The sequence below is a fragment of the Vanellus vanellus genome (genome assembly GCF_965231255.1).
Source record: "Vanellus vanellus genome assembly, chromosome: 27".
NCBI classification, from domain to species: Eukaryota; Metazoa; Chordata; class Aves; order Charadriiformes; family Charadriidae; genus Vanellus; species Vanellus vanellus.
The window spans coordinates 3,491,260-3,504,143 of record NC_138932.1 but is presented as its reverse complement, the minus strand read 5'-3'; the positions used below and the strand labels follow the sequence as shown (position 1 = coordinate 3,504,143).

The window sequence follows — 12,884 nt, the reverse complement described above, 5'->3', positions numbered from 1 at the left end:
CCTGGTGGTGTCTCTTACCCATATTGTTCTGTTCAGATAGCATGGAAAGAATGAACAACGTTAGAAAAACTGCTCAGCTAACTTACTAAGCCAAAGTTCTACTTATTCGGGCCCTTTTTTTGAACGGTTTGGTAATGTAGTCGGAGCATAAAGAAGGGAATGCAGACGTATTTTCTAGTATTTATTACAATACTGTTATGTATGTACAGAACATAATTTCCCTGATTCTTTTGAATAACAGATGCACTTATGCAATGTATTAAATTTTTCTTTTTCTTCCTTTTAGTTGTATAAAAAGCCAGATGTTCCACTTTATAAAAAAATCCGTTCTAGTAAGTAAAATCTTATTACTAAAATGTGTTAACTGTGGAATTTTCACATGACACTCCTCCTTTCTGTCGTGCTCTTCATCCTACCAAAGACACTTCCACCTTTTTTTTTTTTTTTTTTGCTTTATGCAATTGGAATGAAAATAATGTAGATAAATAGTTCCGTTTTTTCACCTGGAAAGAATTCTTTTCCCTGTTTGGGTTTGGTTTTGGTTTTTTTTTGTTTTTTTTTTTTTCTCCAGATGTCTATGTGGATGTCAAACCTCTTTCTGGCTATGAGGCCACCACCTGCAATTGTAAGAAACCGGACGATGACAACGGAAAGGGCTGTGTGGAGGACTGCCTTAACAGGTTAGAAATAGGTTGACTGACTATGATAAGTTCAATAAATGTATTATTTCACATCAACTAATAATACCTTAAGAAGAGTTGTGCTGGATGCAATCCCAGTAATAAAAGTATAGTTACAGAGCGGAGAGGGGAACTTGCTGCTGCGCGTACGCTACCCTACCTCTTTCTTCAGAGGAAGATCCCATTAAAAGCTCCATTTTGCTCTTTAAATCTCAGTGAGAGCCAGGCTGTGAATCATGGTGTGAATTATACCTTGAAAGCAAGAAGCATTTTAGTGCTTTAATAACTTTTGTTTAGCAGAGGATTTTCTTTTTTTCCTTTTTTTTTTTTTTCTTGTATGACAGATCTAAAGGTATGCTGTTCACCTTCTTGCAACTTCTTTGTTTTTTTTATTTCAGGATGATCTTTGCTGAGTGTTCACCAAACACCTGCCCTTGTGGTGAACAGTGTTGTAATCAGCGGATACAGAGGCATGAATGGGTGCAGTGCCTGGAAAGGTTCCGGGCTGAGGAGAAAGGATGGGGTATTCGTACCAAAGAACCCCTGAAAGCAGGACAGTTTATCATTGAATATCTGGGAGAAGTTGTTAGTGAGCAGGAATTCAGGTAGAAATATTTATTTGCTGCTTTAGCATGGAAGGCTCAATAAATAACTTTAGCATCTATTATCATTGCTGGGAAATGCTTAGACAGAAACGAAGGGGAGAGTAAGGGGAAAAAAAGAATGCTTTTCTGGTCACACCACCAGAAAGAGGGCTTAGAATTCAGCTTTTTTGATCAACCAAGTTTTTCTCGGTCAAAGAGAGAGGAATGATTAGTGTTTGGAATGCGTCATCTGCTCTTTAAATGCCAAATGCCACAAGTAAATATGAATTTGATGTAATTATGAACACTGTGCAGGATTTGAACTGTGCAAGGTAGAATTGAGGGGCAGAATGGGGCAGGAAGGGCTTTTGCAGATGGGTATGAAGAAGAAAGAACCAGTGGGAGCGTTAATAACCATTGAAAGAAAGAAATTGTATTCTTGTTAACTACCTAGCCTCATAGGATCATTGCAGTTGGATGGACGTACTTGCTACCTGTAGAGCTCCATCAGAAGACAAATGCAGTCTTCTCATACAGAGATAACTGCTAACACAACTGACTCTTGCTGCTGTGGCTCTCTTGCTAAAAAGAGGTAGCTGTAATCCACGGATGTAATTCCAGAAATTGCGCCCAGTCCCAGATAATGAAAGGAAGAAGCTGATTGTTGTACACGTGCATACATATACACACCAAAGAATGTATACTTGCATTTTCTCTTCCATACACAGGTTACCAACATGAAATGTATACAAATAATCTGCAGAACCCAAAAGGGAGCATTCCAGAAGAGCAAATTTCTAAATTCTAATCCAAGCTCTGTCAATGGCCTTGACTTATAAAAATAGGTATAATAATGGTTTTCCTCCATCTCTAGGTGTACGGTTCTATAAAATATAAAAGATTATAATTGCTTTTTCTTCAAAACCCTCTCTCAGAATTCTTGAATGCGCTATTACTATGTCACTCCCTGTTTGCTTCGCAGCAACAAGCAGACTCACAGATAACTTTCCTGTGTTGCTTCCTAGGAACCGGATGATTGAACAGTACCATAATCACAGTGATCATTACTGCCTGAATTTAGACAGTGGAATGGTGATAGATAGTTATCGTATGGGCAATGAGGCTCGCTTTATCAACCACAGCTGTAATCCTAACTGTGAGATGCAGAAATGGTAAGAAAAATATATTCTGTTTACTGGAAGATGGGTATACCGGTGACTAAGACATAGATAACCAGATCATCTAAGAGAATCTGGTCTAAAAATAAGGAGGGGAATCAAGCTGAACAGTGTAAATAATACTTAACTACCATGCTTGCATTGCACAAGAGAAGTAACGTAATGTTTTTAGTTGTTGGACATCTTGGAGACAGGATCTAAGTTTTCTGCCAAAGCAAATCCAACATTGTTGTTTGTCATACTGTGAACCTCCTCGAAATTGTGAAGCTTAGGTAATGCCATAAAATAATGTGTGTGGATATATTCTTTCCTTCTAGCAATTAGTTTTTTTTTTTAAAGCAGGCAAACAGGGAAGTAGTCTGATTTCAGCAACACCCTGTGTCGTATCAGTACTATGTTATCAGAAGAAATCCGGTGCCAGAGTAGTAGGAAGTACTGGTGAGAAATTTGTAGTGAAAAACTCACAGTGAAATAGCAGACGGTCGTAATAAGAATCAGCTGTGGCAGCAGTACGGCAGAGCAGCTTGGGGTTCTCTGATAATTCTGGTGGATTTAAGCAGCAGTAATCGTGTTTTAAATTTTAAAGTCCAGCATAAAAAAAAAAAAAAAAGTAAAAGAATTGGAGAGGCAGTTAATTTTAGTGCATTTCGTGAACTGAGGTATGATGTTCGGTGTAAGCTTTTGATTTAGGGTGAGGGCCTGAACCTTGGCGGTCGGTAAGTGGATCTGCCATGCTGGTGAGTATAGTTTGTGGCGTCTCTATTTGAAGCACAACTTCCTACTCTTTGTAAATACAGTATTCACTTAACTGGCTTTCGAAGTTTATTGTAAGAGATAAACAAGAGAACGGTACAAATGAAGAACAAGCATAATCCAGGGCACAGCAGAAGTGTTTCCTGTCTAACGCTTCCACCATGTGGAGAAAGACAATTTGCTTTTTCATTATTGGGAATATTTTATTGTCTTTACCCTGCAGGTCTGTTAATGGTGTTTACCGGATTGGATTGTATGCGCTTAAAGACATGCCTGCTGGTACCGAATTGACTTACGACTACAATTTTCATTCATTTAACGTTGAAAAACAGGTAAGGATCACAGTGCAAGACCTTGAAAAAAATCACCAAGGACAAACAGTTCTGTAAAGTTGAATGTCGATTAACAAAACCTATTGTGTTATATTTGACGTAACGGATTCTCGAGACATAATTTAAATGGTTTGGGTTTTATTTAAAATAATTTATCTTTTTTTTTTTTTTTTCCAAAGCAACTCTGCAAGTGTGGTTTTGACAAATGCAGAGGAATAATTGGGGGTAAAAGTCAGCGAATGAATGGACTCTCAAGCAAAAGCAATCAGCCTGTGAGCACCCACAGAAGGCCTGGACGATCAAAAGAGAAAAGGAAGTCAAAGCACAAACTAAAGAAGAGAGTAAGTAGTAAAGACAGCTTTTTTCATGGATAAAGGTTAATAGGAAATCAGTTCGTGACGTTGGACCGAAAAACTGTGTGTTTGTATATTTTAAACTTCAGAGAAATGTTATAGAGAAATACTACAGGTTCTGTCTGGGGAACTACTTTTACCGCTTTGCTCAGTTCTTGGCAGAGTTTTTCCTGTCTATCAGAATGATCTGTTTTCCAGAGGGGCCACATCCCAGAGGAGCCCAGTGAAAGTGTGAACGCGCCAACAAGGCTGACACCACAGCTTCAGATGAAGCCCATGTCTAACAGAGAAAGGTAAGGAAAGATCTCAGTGGGATTTTCCTCAGAAGTGGATCGTTGTGCAAATGTTGAAATTATTTTTGTCTGTAAGATAGGGCATCAGGAAACATCTGAGCGAGCAGTTCTTAGTTCTGCTTTAACCAGCTAGGGTGGAATTCCTCTTCACTGAGGAGAGAAGGTACAGAAGTGTACCTCTGGGTATCTGTCTTTTTCCCCACATTAAGGAATTGATTTTAGAGTAACAAGGTGATTCTTGAACGCTTTTTTAATTTCTGTAGGAATTTTGTGCTAAAACACCATGTATTTTTGGTACGAAACTGGGAAAAGATCCGACAAAAACAAGAGGAAGTGAAGCAGGTCAGTGATAATATCCATACCACGTCGCTGTACAACCGCTGGAATGGAATCTGTCGGGATGACGGCAACATTAAATCTGGTGAGGCCAACACAGGTTCCGCAGGTTGCTCCTTGGAGAGCCTATATCGCATGCCCGCGAAGCGTTTAAGCCAGCTCTGTCTATAAATCAAATGTCGAGTTACGACAAGATCCATATGCCTTCCGTAGCAGACATAGCATACGGGGAATGCTATACAGATAAAAACATACCTATATATGTGTTTGTGTATGCATGCCCTTACCTTTACATAGCAGAGTAAGACAGAAGCTCTTTCACTCTTTCGGTGTATTTTTTGCATTATGGGATTCTGCAATTTCCTCTGAAACACTTAATGCTATTTTCTTAAGATGAGAACTTTGCACTATATAAACTATTTGTCCGCTCTCTGGGTTCGTTTCTGTTCCTCCAGCAGCTCTGATGTCTCTCAAGTCCTGGTAGAAGTTGTCATGTCTCGTGTTTCATCAAGGGTGGCTTATCAGAGGAGGAGGAGGATATTTAACATTTTCTATGATTGGACCCTTACAGAGAAGGGCTGTTTTCTGCTTTCTCGATCCCTAGACCAGAAACAGTTGCGCTGACTTTGAAAATTGCCATTTATCCTCATAATTCGATAGATTTTAGGCCTTTAGAGAACAAGGCTTTTTGGCACGCAGTCAATTGTGGGATTGGGACAAAATATGACTATCAAAAAAAAAATTTACTAATCCTGCTCCAAAAATAGCAGTCTGTTTGTAGGACCATAATCTTCCCAGCCATGCAGGATTTGGTCCCCGCTCTCAGGTACATGAGAAGTTGGGAAGTGAGTGTTTTGGGTGAATTCAATGACATGCTTTATTTCCTCTGGCAACATAAGCTACTTTGATAACCAGCTTAACCGTTTAGATGAGCTATAAGCGGTGAGAGCCGACTTGGGAATATGAAACTGAAGCCTTTTACTGTTACAGTAGCTTAGAAAACATGTTAATTTTAATAATTGGTGGTGGAGTTGTTGGATCGGAAAAGATGCTGTGATTTGATCTTTAACTCATTTTTTGCTTAGAGGTAATTTTTGCCCTCTTTCAGATGTCTTCATGACCCAGTTTTCAGCCCTTCAGACCTCCCGCTCTGTGAGAACACGACGCTTGGCTGCAGCTGAAGAGAATATTGAAGTGGCTCGTGCTGCCCGCCTAGCGCAAATCTTCAAGGAAATATGTGACAGCATCATATCCTACAAAGGTGAAGGTGACACTCCTAAAAAAAATCTCCATGGAGACTTTTTCAGCCTCTGTAACAATGGACTCTCTGAATAGAAAATACTAGGGGGAAAAAAAGAGTTTATTTCAGGACGTTAAATAACCTTCCTTTTTTTTTTTTCCTCTTTCTCCTGCTGCCAGTAATCATTTTGCTTTATCCTCAACCCCTTCCTCTGCCACCAGAATCTGCAGGTGTTGCTGTCCTTTTAAATTGGTTTTTCAGTAGTTCATCAAAATGGTACAGTTGACAGAGTTGCAAGGAAGCCATCCTCCATTTTGATACGTGTAGTCTAATTACAGCAACCAACTTCTAGAAACGCAAAAAGCTTTTCGATTCCCTGTGCCTTAGGTAGTAGAAGAGCCTTTTTTGAAGCTAGATTGAATGTCGTTAGTTACTTGTTAGTTTTGCTCAAGTAGATGTTGGTAAACTGTGTGTTCCTGTTGCAGATTCCTCCAGGCAGGCTCTCGCAGCTCCCCTCCTGAACCTACCCCCAAAGAAAAAGTAAGTCCTTGCTTCTCAGAGCAACCCGTAGTTTCCTATAATGGATTTGCACAGCTTTGAATTGCTAGTGAAAATGACATTGTGCCTGCATTCCCATTGTAGAAATGCAGACTATTATGAGAAGATCTCTGACCCGTTGGACCTTGCCACAATTGAGAAACAGATCTTGACTGGCTATTATAAAACTGTGGAAGCTTTTGATGGGGACATGCTGAAGGTCTTCCGGAATGCAGAGGTGAGGCTCTCTCTGGCCTTAAAGCTATTGCACAGACAGTGGGGATATACCCTCATTTAGCGCTCTTGCAGACTTACAGTAAGCAAAGAAGAAAAATCTTCTGGAGAAAGGGAACTTGTGATGATCCGTTTCTCCTGAACAGACATTGATGGCAATTCATGTGCTTCAGCCTACTCTTAGTGCCCTTCGGTTGCCTTGTCAGACAAATAGAAGGTCAAGAACATGCATGAATAGCTAACCTGAAGAAATGTCAGTATTTTTTGTAAGAGGTACCTTGTTCTTCAGTGTCACATGTAAGATACATGGACCTGCTGTTCGTAAGAAGGAAGCCGATGGCCAGGTGTATACCACATTTGTGGATGCAGCTTTGGTGAAGACAGCTTTAAGGGTGCGTGCAGACGGGGGAACGCGCCAAAAGCGTGGAACCTGGAGAAAAGAAATCTTTGTTTCTTTGTTTTGTTTTCGTTCAGAAATATTATGGCAGAAAATCTCCAACTGGGCGTGATGTGTGCCGGCTACGGAAGGCGTATTATAATGCTCGCCATGAGGCGTCTGCCCAAATTGATGAAATTGTGGGAGAAACAGCAAGTGAAGCTGATAGCAGCGAGACATCGGTCTGTGAAAAAGAAAATGGGCACGAGAAGGACGAGGATGTGATCCGTTGCATTTGTGGCCTTTACAAAGACGAAGGACTCATGATCCAGTGTGAAAAGTGCATGGTGAGGCAGGGGAACGCAAAGTGGAGCCTGCTGCTCTCTTTCTGTTCTCCGTAACGGGTGGGACTTACACAGTTTCCATGTAGCTTGTGGCGTTATTTACTTCTTCAGACCTTCATTTCCTCTCTGGAAGCGTTGAGAGATTTTCACAGAGGAAATGCAACTTGCATTTCTTTGTAGAGGAGCTAGCACTTCTCTGCACCTGCCAGCAGCTCCTGTCTTTAGGCCAATTAATTTGAACAATTGTGGGCTCTTACACAGACAGTTGCATGGGGATCTTGTCTGTCTTCTGACATAGTGTGAAATAGTTCAAAGAAAATCTTTAATTTCCTTTGGGGAGCTTGTTTCCTTGCTTTCCTTAATATTTTTTGAGAAAATGCAATCTGTAAATAAAATCTATGGCAGGAGTTTCTAACTGGGGTATATTTGTTTTTCTAGGTCTGGCAGCACTGCGACTGTATGGGTGTGAATTCTGATGTTGAACACTACTTGTGTGAGCAGTGTGAACCTCGATCTGTGAATAGGGTAAAAAAAAAAGTCTCCTCTTCATTACTACCGTTATAAACTAAAGCAGCTGTTGCATTTATATTTATTGAGATCAGTGAGACCAGCGTGAGATTCTCACTTTATAGTGTAGCTTCCCTGGTTTAGATTTAATCACATTAAGTGTCAATTCTTCTTCTCTATCCACCTCTGCGTATTTCCGAAAGGATTTCAGCCCCGGTTTTGCACTGATTATAGTGGGCATCTCAGAAATTCCTTCCTTTTTTCTTTTTTCATCCAGGAGGTTCCCATGATTCCTCGTCCCCATTATGCCCAGCCTGGCTGTGTTTATTATATATGCTTATTACGGGATGATCTGCTGCTGCGCCAAGGTATGTGCTAACTCTGGTGGCTGCTGTGGTTTCCATCAGATAAGAGCGTGCAGAGATTTCTGGCATCACCCTGTTTGAAATGCTTTTATCTTTTTACAAGCAGAAAGCTGCACTCTTTGCTATTATGGGAGTGACACATAGTAAGAGTTCTCACAGGCTGGTTGATGAAGAAACAGTAATTACCTTTAGCACAGATAGCGTTCTCCTCCTGGCCAGAGAAGGAAGGTGCTGAGCCAACTCCTGATAGTTAACATTTAGAAGTAAAGGCAAAGGCGGCTATTGAGCCTTCAGTATTTTAGTGTAGAATGGTCATCAAAACATCAAATTTATTGCTTGCTTGTTCCCTAAAGTGTATTCTTTCTGGACATTGCTTCAAAGCCCTGAGTCTTTCAGAGGCAGCTACACAGCCACATAATTCAGTACACTGATTTTATTTTTTTTATTTCATCCTACAGATACGTACAAGGTTAGAAAGAAGCCTGTATAATTATTAAAAGAAGTGCTCTTGAATGAGTAAAACTAGTTGGTACATTTGCTAGAGAGGAATGGGAGAGTCTTCAGGAAAGTGGAGAATTAGGAAAAAAAAAAAATGCCGAAGAACACTATATTCTTTATCCCCTCTGCAGTATTCTAGAATTTGCACTCAGTCTTCATTTTTCTTTGTTGCTCTGCATTGTCTATCCTGTCTAGAGTTCAGCCATTTGGTTTTCTCATTTTTTTTGTGCTGGATTCCTTGCTGGAGAGTAGCTCACTTTCTAGGGTTGTGTTGGTACTTGCTTTTACGTTTTCTGTTGAAATGCGTTATGTTTTAGCTGGTTTTGTGGCATCTTCCAGTCATTCATAGCATTAAGGTAATTTTTGCCAGGACACGTAGTATTTCATTCACATACCTGAGTTTGACCTTGGTGACTTTAAGTAGAGAAATGATAGTCCTTACGGGCATAAACTCCATGTACCATCGGCAGAGGACAAAGGAGACCAAACTGCTGCTAACAGGCCCCTGCAGTTACAGGGAATAGCTTAAGCAAGGAGTATAGCCAGAAGGTGCTGGATAGGAATACACTGTACAGTAGAAAAAGGGGAAATCTGTGGATTCATTGCTGGTCTTAAGTTCTCCACCAAAAAGTTCTGAGGCACGACACCTGCCTGTAGAAATTGGGATGCAGGTGCACAGGCATAGAAGGCATCTTGGAGACAGTAGAATAAAAAGTTTTTTACTCCCTCTGGTTTCTAAAAGGCCATGTCATTTACAGAATTCAAAGCAAAAGAGACCGTAGTGACCTTCAGCCCTACAGTCACTATATGCGTAGACCTATTACATCTTTCCAATGTGTTGTGTATTAGAGGCTGATCTTGCAGTAAAGACCAAAAGTGCTTTAGACCATTGCCTTCCTTTGTAAGTCGATGCACCCTCGCTGCTGGGGAGTTGTGTCTGTACATTGAATTAGTTTGTCTTCCAGAGAACTCCTGGTTTTGAGGAACAAGGCTGAAAAGCTTCCAACTGTGTGAGTGCACGCACTCTACTGTGATCATATCCCTCTAAATAAGTGAAGGTCCTTCAGTCTCCAGTTAGAGGACTTAGGTTTTAATTTCTTGATAATTCTACTTGAGGTTGTTGAGTTATATACTACAGATGTGCTTCCTCTGCAAAAATGACCTGACAAAAAAACAGGAGGCTCTGCAAATAGATGTGATCAGCTGGTCCATCGCACCATGCAGAGGGAACAAGGAGTTCAACCTCAGATGCGAGTTGATAAACAGAAGTCAAAATGGATCTTGGAAAACCTACACAGCCAGCATCTGTCACATGTCCTCGTCTCTGATGCACCAGCAATACAGCCGCATTTCTTCCTTGAAAACACAGAACTATAAACTCCCTTTTGAGACAGAGGGGTAGATATTTCAGTAGTTCATAACATATGGATAAACTTGAATTGAAATGAAGCTTCCTGATCCTTAGGGCAAGAGAGTATCCATGTAAATTTCTTTCTGAATACTCCTTTTTTAGTCAGGTACAATAAGTACTAGAGTTGTTTTATTCTTGCTGAAGAGGTAGGGAAGAAGAGTTGAAAGCAGCTGATTTAAAATAACAGCCAAAAATAGGTGCTGTTATTTACCTTCTTCTTGGGGCCAGTGCCTGCTCTCAGCATGTACCTTACTTTTTTTTCTCTACAAGTCTTTTAAAGAAATAAGGGAGGTGGGTTCCTTAAAAGTAATCCTTAACTTACTAAAATGAAGTTGTTACTGTCCCAGCATTAGTTCAGACAGTAAGAAGAGCTAAGACGATGGGTGAGTACAGGCTAATCACCAACAAATAGACCGCTGAATCCTCGAAGAGCTTGCACTCCGCTAGGTGATGTGCAAGCCTCTGTCTCTCCTCCCCACAACCACAGCTTCTATTTGTTTTATAGGGATCCTGGTGTACCAGAAGGTTTAAAAGCTGGCTTTGTGGTTGTAGGCAGGTGTCAGTGGTTTAAATCAGATGATTTTTTTTAATAGTGCAGTGTGTTGTACTCCACCATTACAATGACAGGTGAAAACATAGCACCTTAAAGCGATTTTTGCATGTGAGAAGTCCTTAGCAACATCTTTTAAACTTACACAAGATCAATAAATGAGAATGTATTTATGAAAACATAGTCCCTCACTTTAATCCTAAATTGGTTATAAGCTAAGGGAGAACAAAATCCAGCCTATCCAGTGTGACCTGGACAGGCTGGAGAGCTGGGCAGAGAAGAACCTAATGAGGTTCAACAACAGCAAGTGCAAGGTCCTGCACCTGGGGAGGAAGAATGCAAAGCACCAGTAGAGGTTAGGGGTGGACCTGCTGGGAAGTAGCTCGGAGGAGAAGGATCTGGGGGTCGTGGTAGACAGTAAATTATCCATGGCCCAGCAATGTGCCCTGGTGGCCAAGAAGGCCGATGGAATCCTGGGCTGCACAGGGAAGAGTGTGGCCAGTAGGTCGAGGGAGGTCATTCTCCCCCTCTACTCTGCACTGGTGAGGCCACAACTGGAATACTGTGTCCAGTTTTGGGCTCCCCAGTTCAAGAGAGCCAGGGAACTGCTGGAGCGAGTCCAGCGAAGGGCAACTAAGATGATTAAGGGCTTGGAGCATCTCCCTTAAGAGGAAAGGCTGCGAGAGCTGGGACTCTTTAGCCTGGAGAAGGCTGAGGGGAGACCTTATTATGGCGTACAAGTATCTAAAGGGTGGGTTGAAGGAGGATGGAGCCAGGCTCTTTTCAATGGTTCCCAGTGACAGGACGAGGGGCAATGGGCACAAGTTAGAACACAGGAAGTTCCATTCAAATACACAGAAAAACTTCTTTACGGTGAGGGTGACAGAGCACTGGCACAGGCTGCCCAGGGAGGGGGGGGAGTCGCCTTCTCTGGAGATCTTCAAGACCTGCCTGGATGCAGTCCTGAGGGATGTGCTCTAGGCAATCCTGCGTTAGCAGGGCAGTGGGACTGGATGACCTCTAGAGGTCCCTTCCAACTCTGAAAATTCTGTGATACTGTGAAAACTGAGGTGTTCACGAACCTGGGGCCACACTGTACTTGGTGGTTCCCTGGCATCGTTTAACTGAGCTGTGGAGGTAATAGACCGAACCTGCTAATTAAATAACAGTAATGTACATGGAAGGAAATTAGACGTAACTACACATACACAAAAATAGGCAGGTACTATGGGGAAAAAAATCCAGGAGTCCTTGCAGTTTAATGGAAACGTAAGAGGAATGTTCATCATGAGTCAAAAAGGCAAACTGAGTATTAGAAATTATTGGGAACAAAATAGAAAAAGTAATTGTACCATTCTATAATCTTACAGTGTGTGTGTCTCTTGCATGCTGTTCTTGTCATCCCATCTCAAAAAGAGTATCTCACTACTTGTAAAAACAAGCACGATGGCAAGGATAATCAGATATGAAACATCTTTGGTGTGAACAAAGTCTACGCAGATCATTTGGAGGGTGATATGATAAAGGTCTGTGAAATCACGAGTGGCATAGGAAAGTGCAACAATGCAGAAATTAGGGAACACTGAAATTAGCAGGCAACAAATTTAAACAATAGGAAGTATTTTTTGGCAAAAACATAACTAAACTATGGAAAGCATTGCAACAGGAGGTTTGAGAGGTCAAGAGTATAAATGGTTCCAAATAGATGAGGCAGATTCTTGGAGGAAGGATTAATCCCTGCCTATTTATGTGCAGCTGTAGCCTTTAGCTCGAAAAGGCCATGAAACGCAGATTAAAGGAAGCCTGAAGGGGCTACCACGGGAAGGCTTTTCCTATGCTCGCCTTATTCCTATGCTTTTTCCTCCTAAACGTCTGCTACTGCCCACTTTCCTAGCCAGAATGCTACACTACATGACCTTTGTTCTTACCCAGGGTAGTTTTTCTTAAGTTTTTATGTTTTGGGACTTTGCAGGTTTTTGTTCATTGTAAGATAAATAACAGAAAAGATGGAATTGATTTTTAAATACTATATACTAAATTCAGTGATAGTTTCAGTAATACGTTGAGTTTCCCAAATGTTTTCCTTCTGAGACTCTTCGAGTTCTTTGTGAACATTATTGATTAAAGCTTTTTCCCTAAAGGAGAAGGGCTTTTTGAATGGAGCACTGTATTTTCCCCCTGTCGGATGATAGTCGTTGTCACAAAGAAGGGTGCCGTGTACAAGTCAGAACGGCAGTCGAGTCTGGGGGGGGTGGAGAGGAAGTACTTTTAATGCCGTTCCACAGATCAGAGCAGAGAAATTAAAGAGTTAAT

General features: G+C 41.2%; 1 protein-coding gene across 2 annotated transcripts in view; it reads left to right on the top strand.

Annotated features, from left to right (window-relative positions):
- Positions 1 to 12,884, top strand: part of ASH1L (ASH1 like histone lysine methyltransferase) — a 66,831-nt gene that overhangs the window by 46,589 nt on the left and 7,358 nt on the right. Inside the window, exons 9-22 of one of the 2 annotated variants that reach the window (XM_082495911.1) lie at positions 287 to 332; positions 572 to 680; positions 1,079 to 1,285; positions 2,290 to 2,436; positions 3,419 to 3,527; positions 3,707 to 3,868; positions 4,079 to 4,173; positions 4,437 to 4,594; positions 5,618 to 5,770; positions 6,235 to 6,289; positions 6,392 to 6,524; positions 6,995 to 7,243; positions 7,679 to 7,765; positions 8,025 to 8,115. In XM_082495911.1, the coding sequence (XP_082352037.1) occupies positions 287 to 332; positions 572 to 680; positions 1,079 to 1,285; positions 2,290 to 2,436; positions 3,419 to 3,527; positions 3,707 to 3,868; positions 4,079 to 4,173; positions 4,437 to 4,594; positions 5,618 to 5,770; positions 6,235 to 6,289; positions 6,392 to 6,524; positions 6,995 to 7,243; positions 7,679 to 7,765; positions 8,025 to 8,115 (1,801 nt within the window). The remainder of the gene's footprint in view (positions 1 to 286; positions 333 to 571; positions 681 to 1,078; positions 1,286 to 2,289; positions 2,437 to 3,418; positions 3,528 to 3,706; positions 3,869 to 4,078; positions 4,174 to 4,436; positions 4,595 to 5,617; positions 5,771 to 6,234; positions 6,290 to 6,391; positions 6,525 to 6,994; positions 7,244 to 7,678; positions 7,766 to 8,024; positions 8,116 to 12,884) is intronic. The other variant, XM_082495912.1, reaches the window with a different exon arrangement.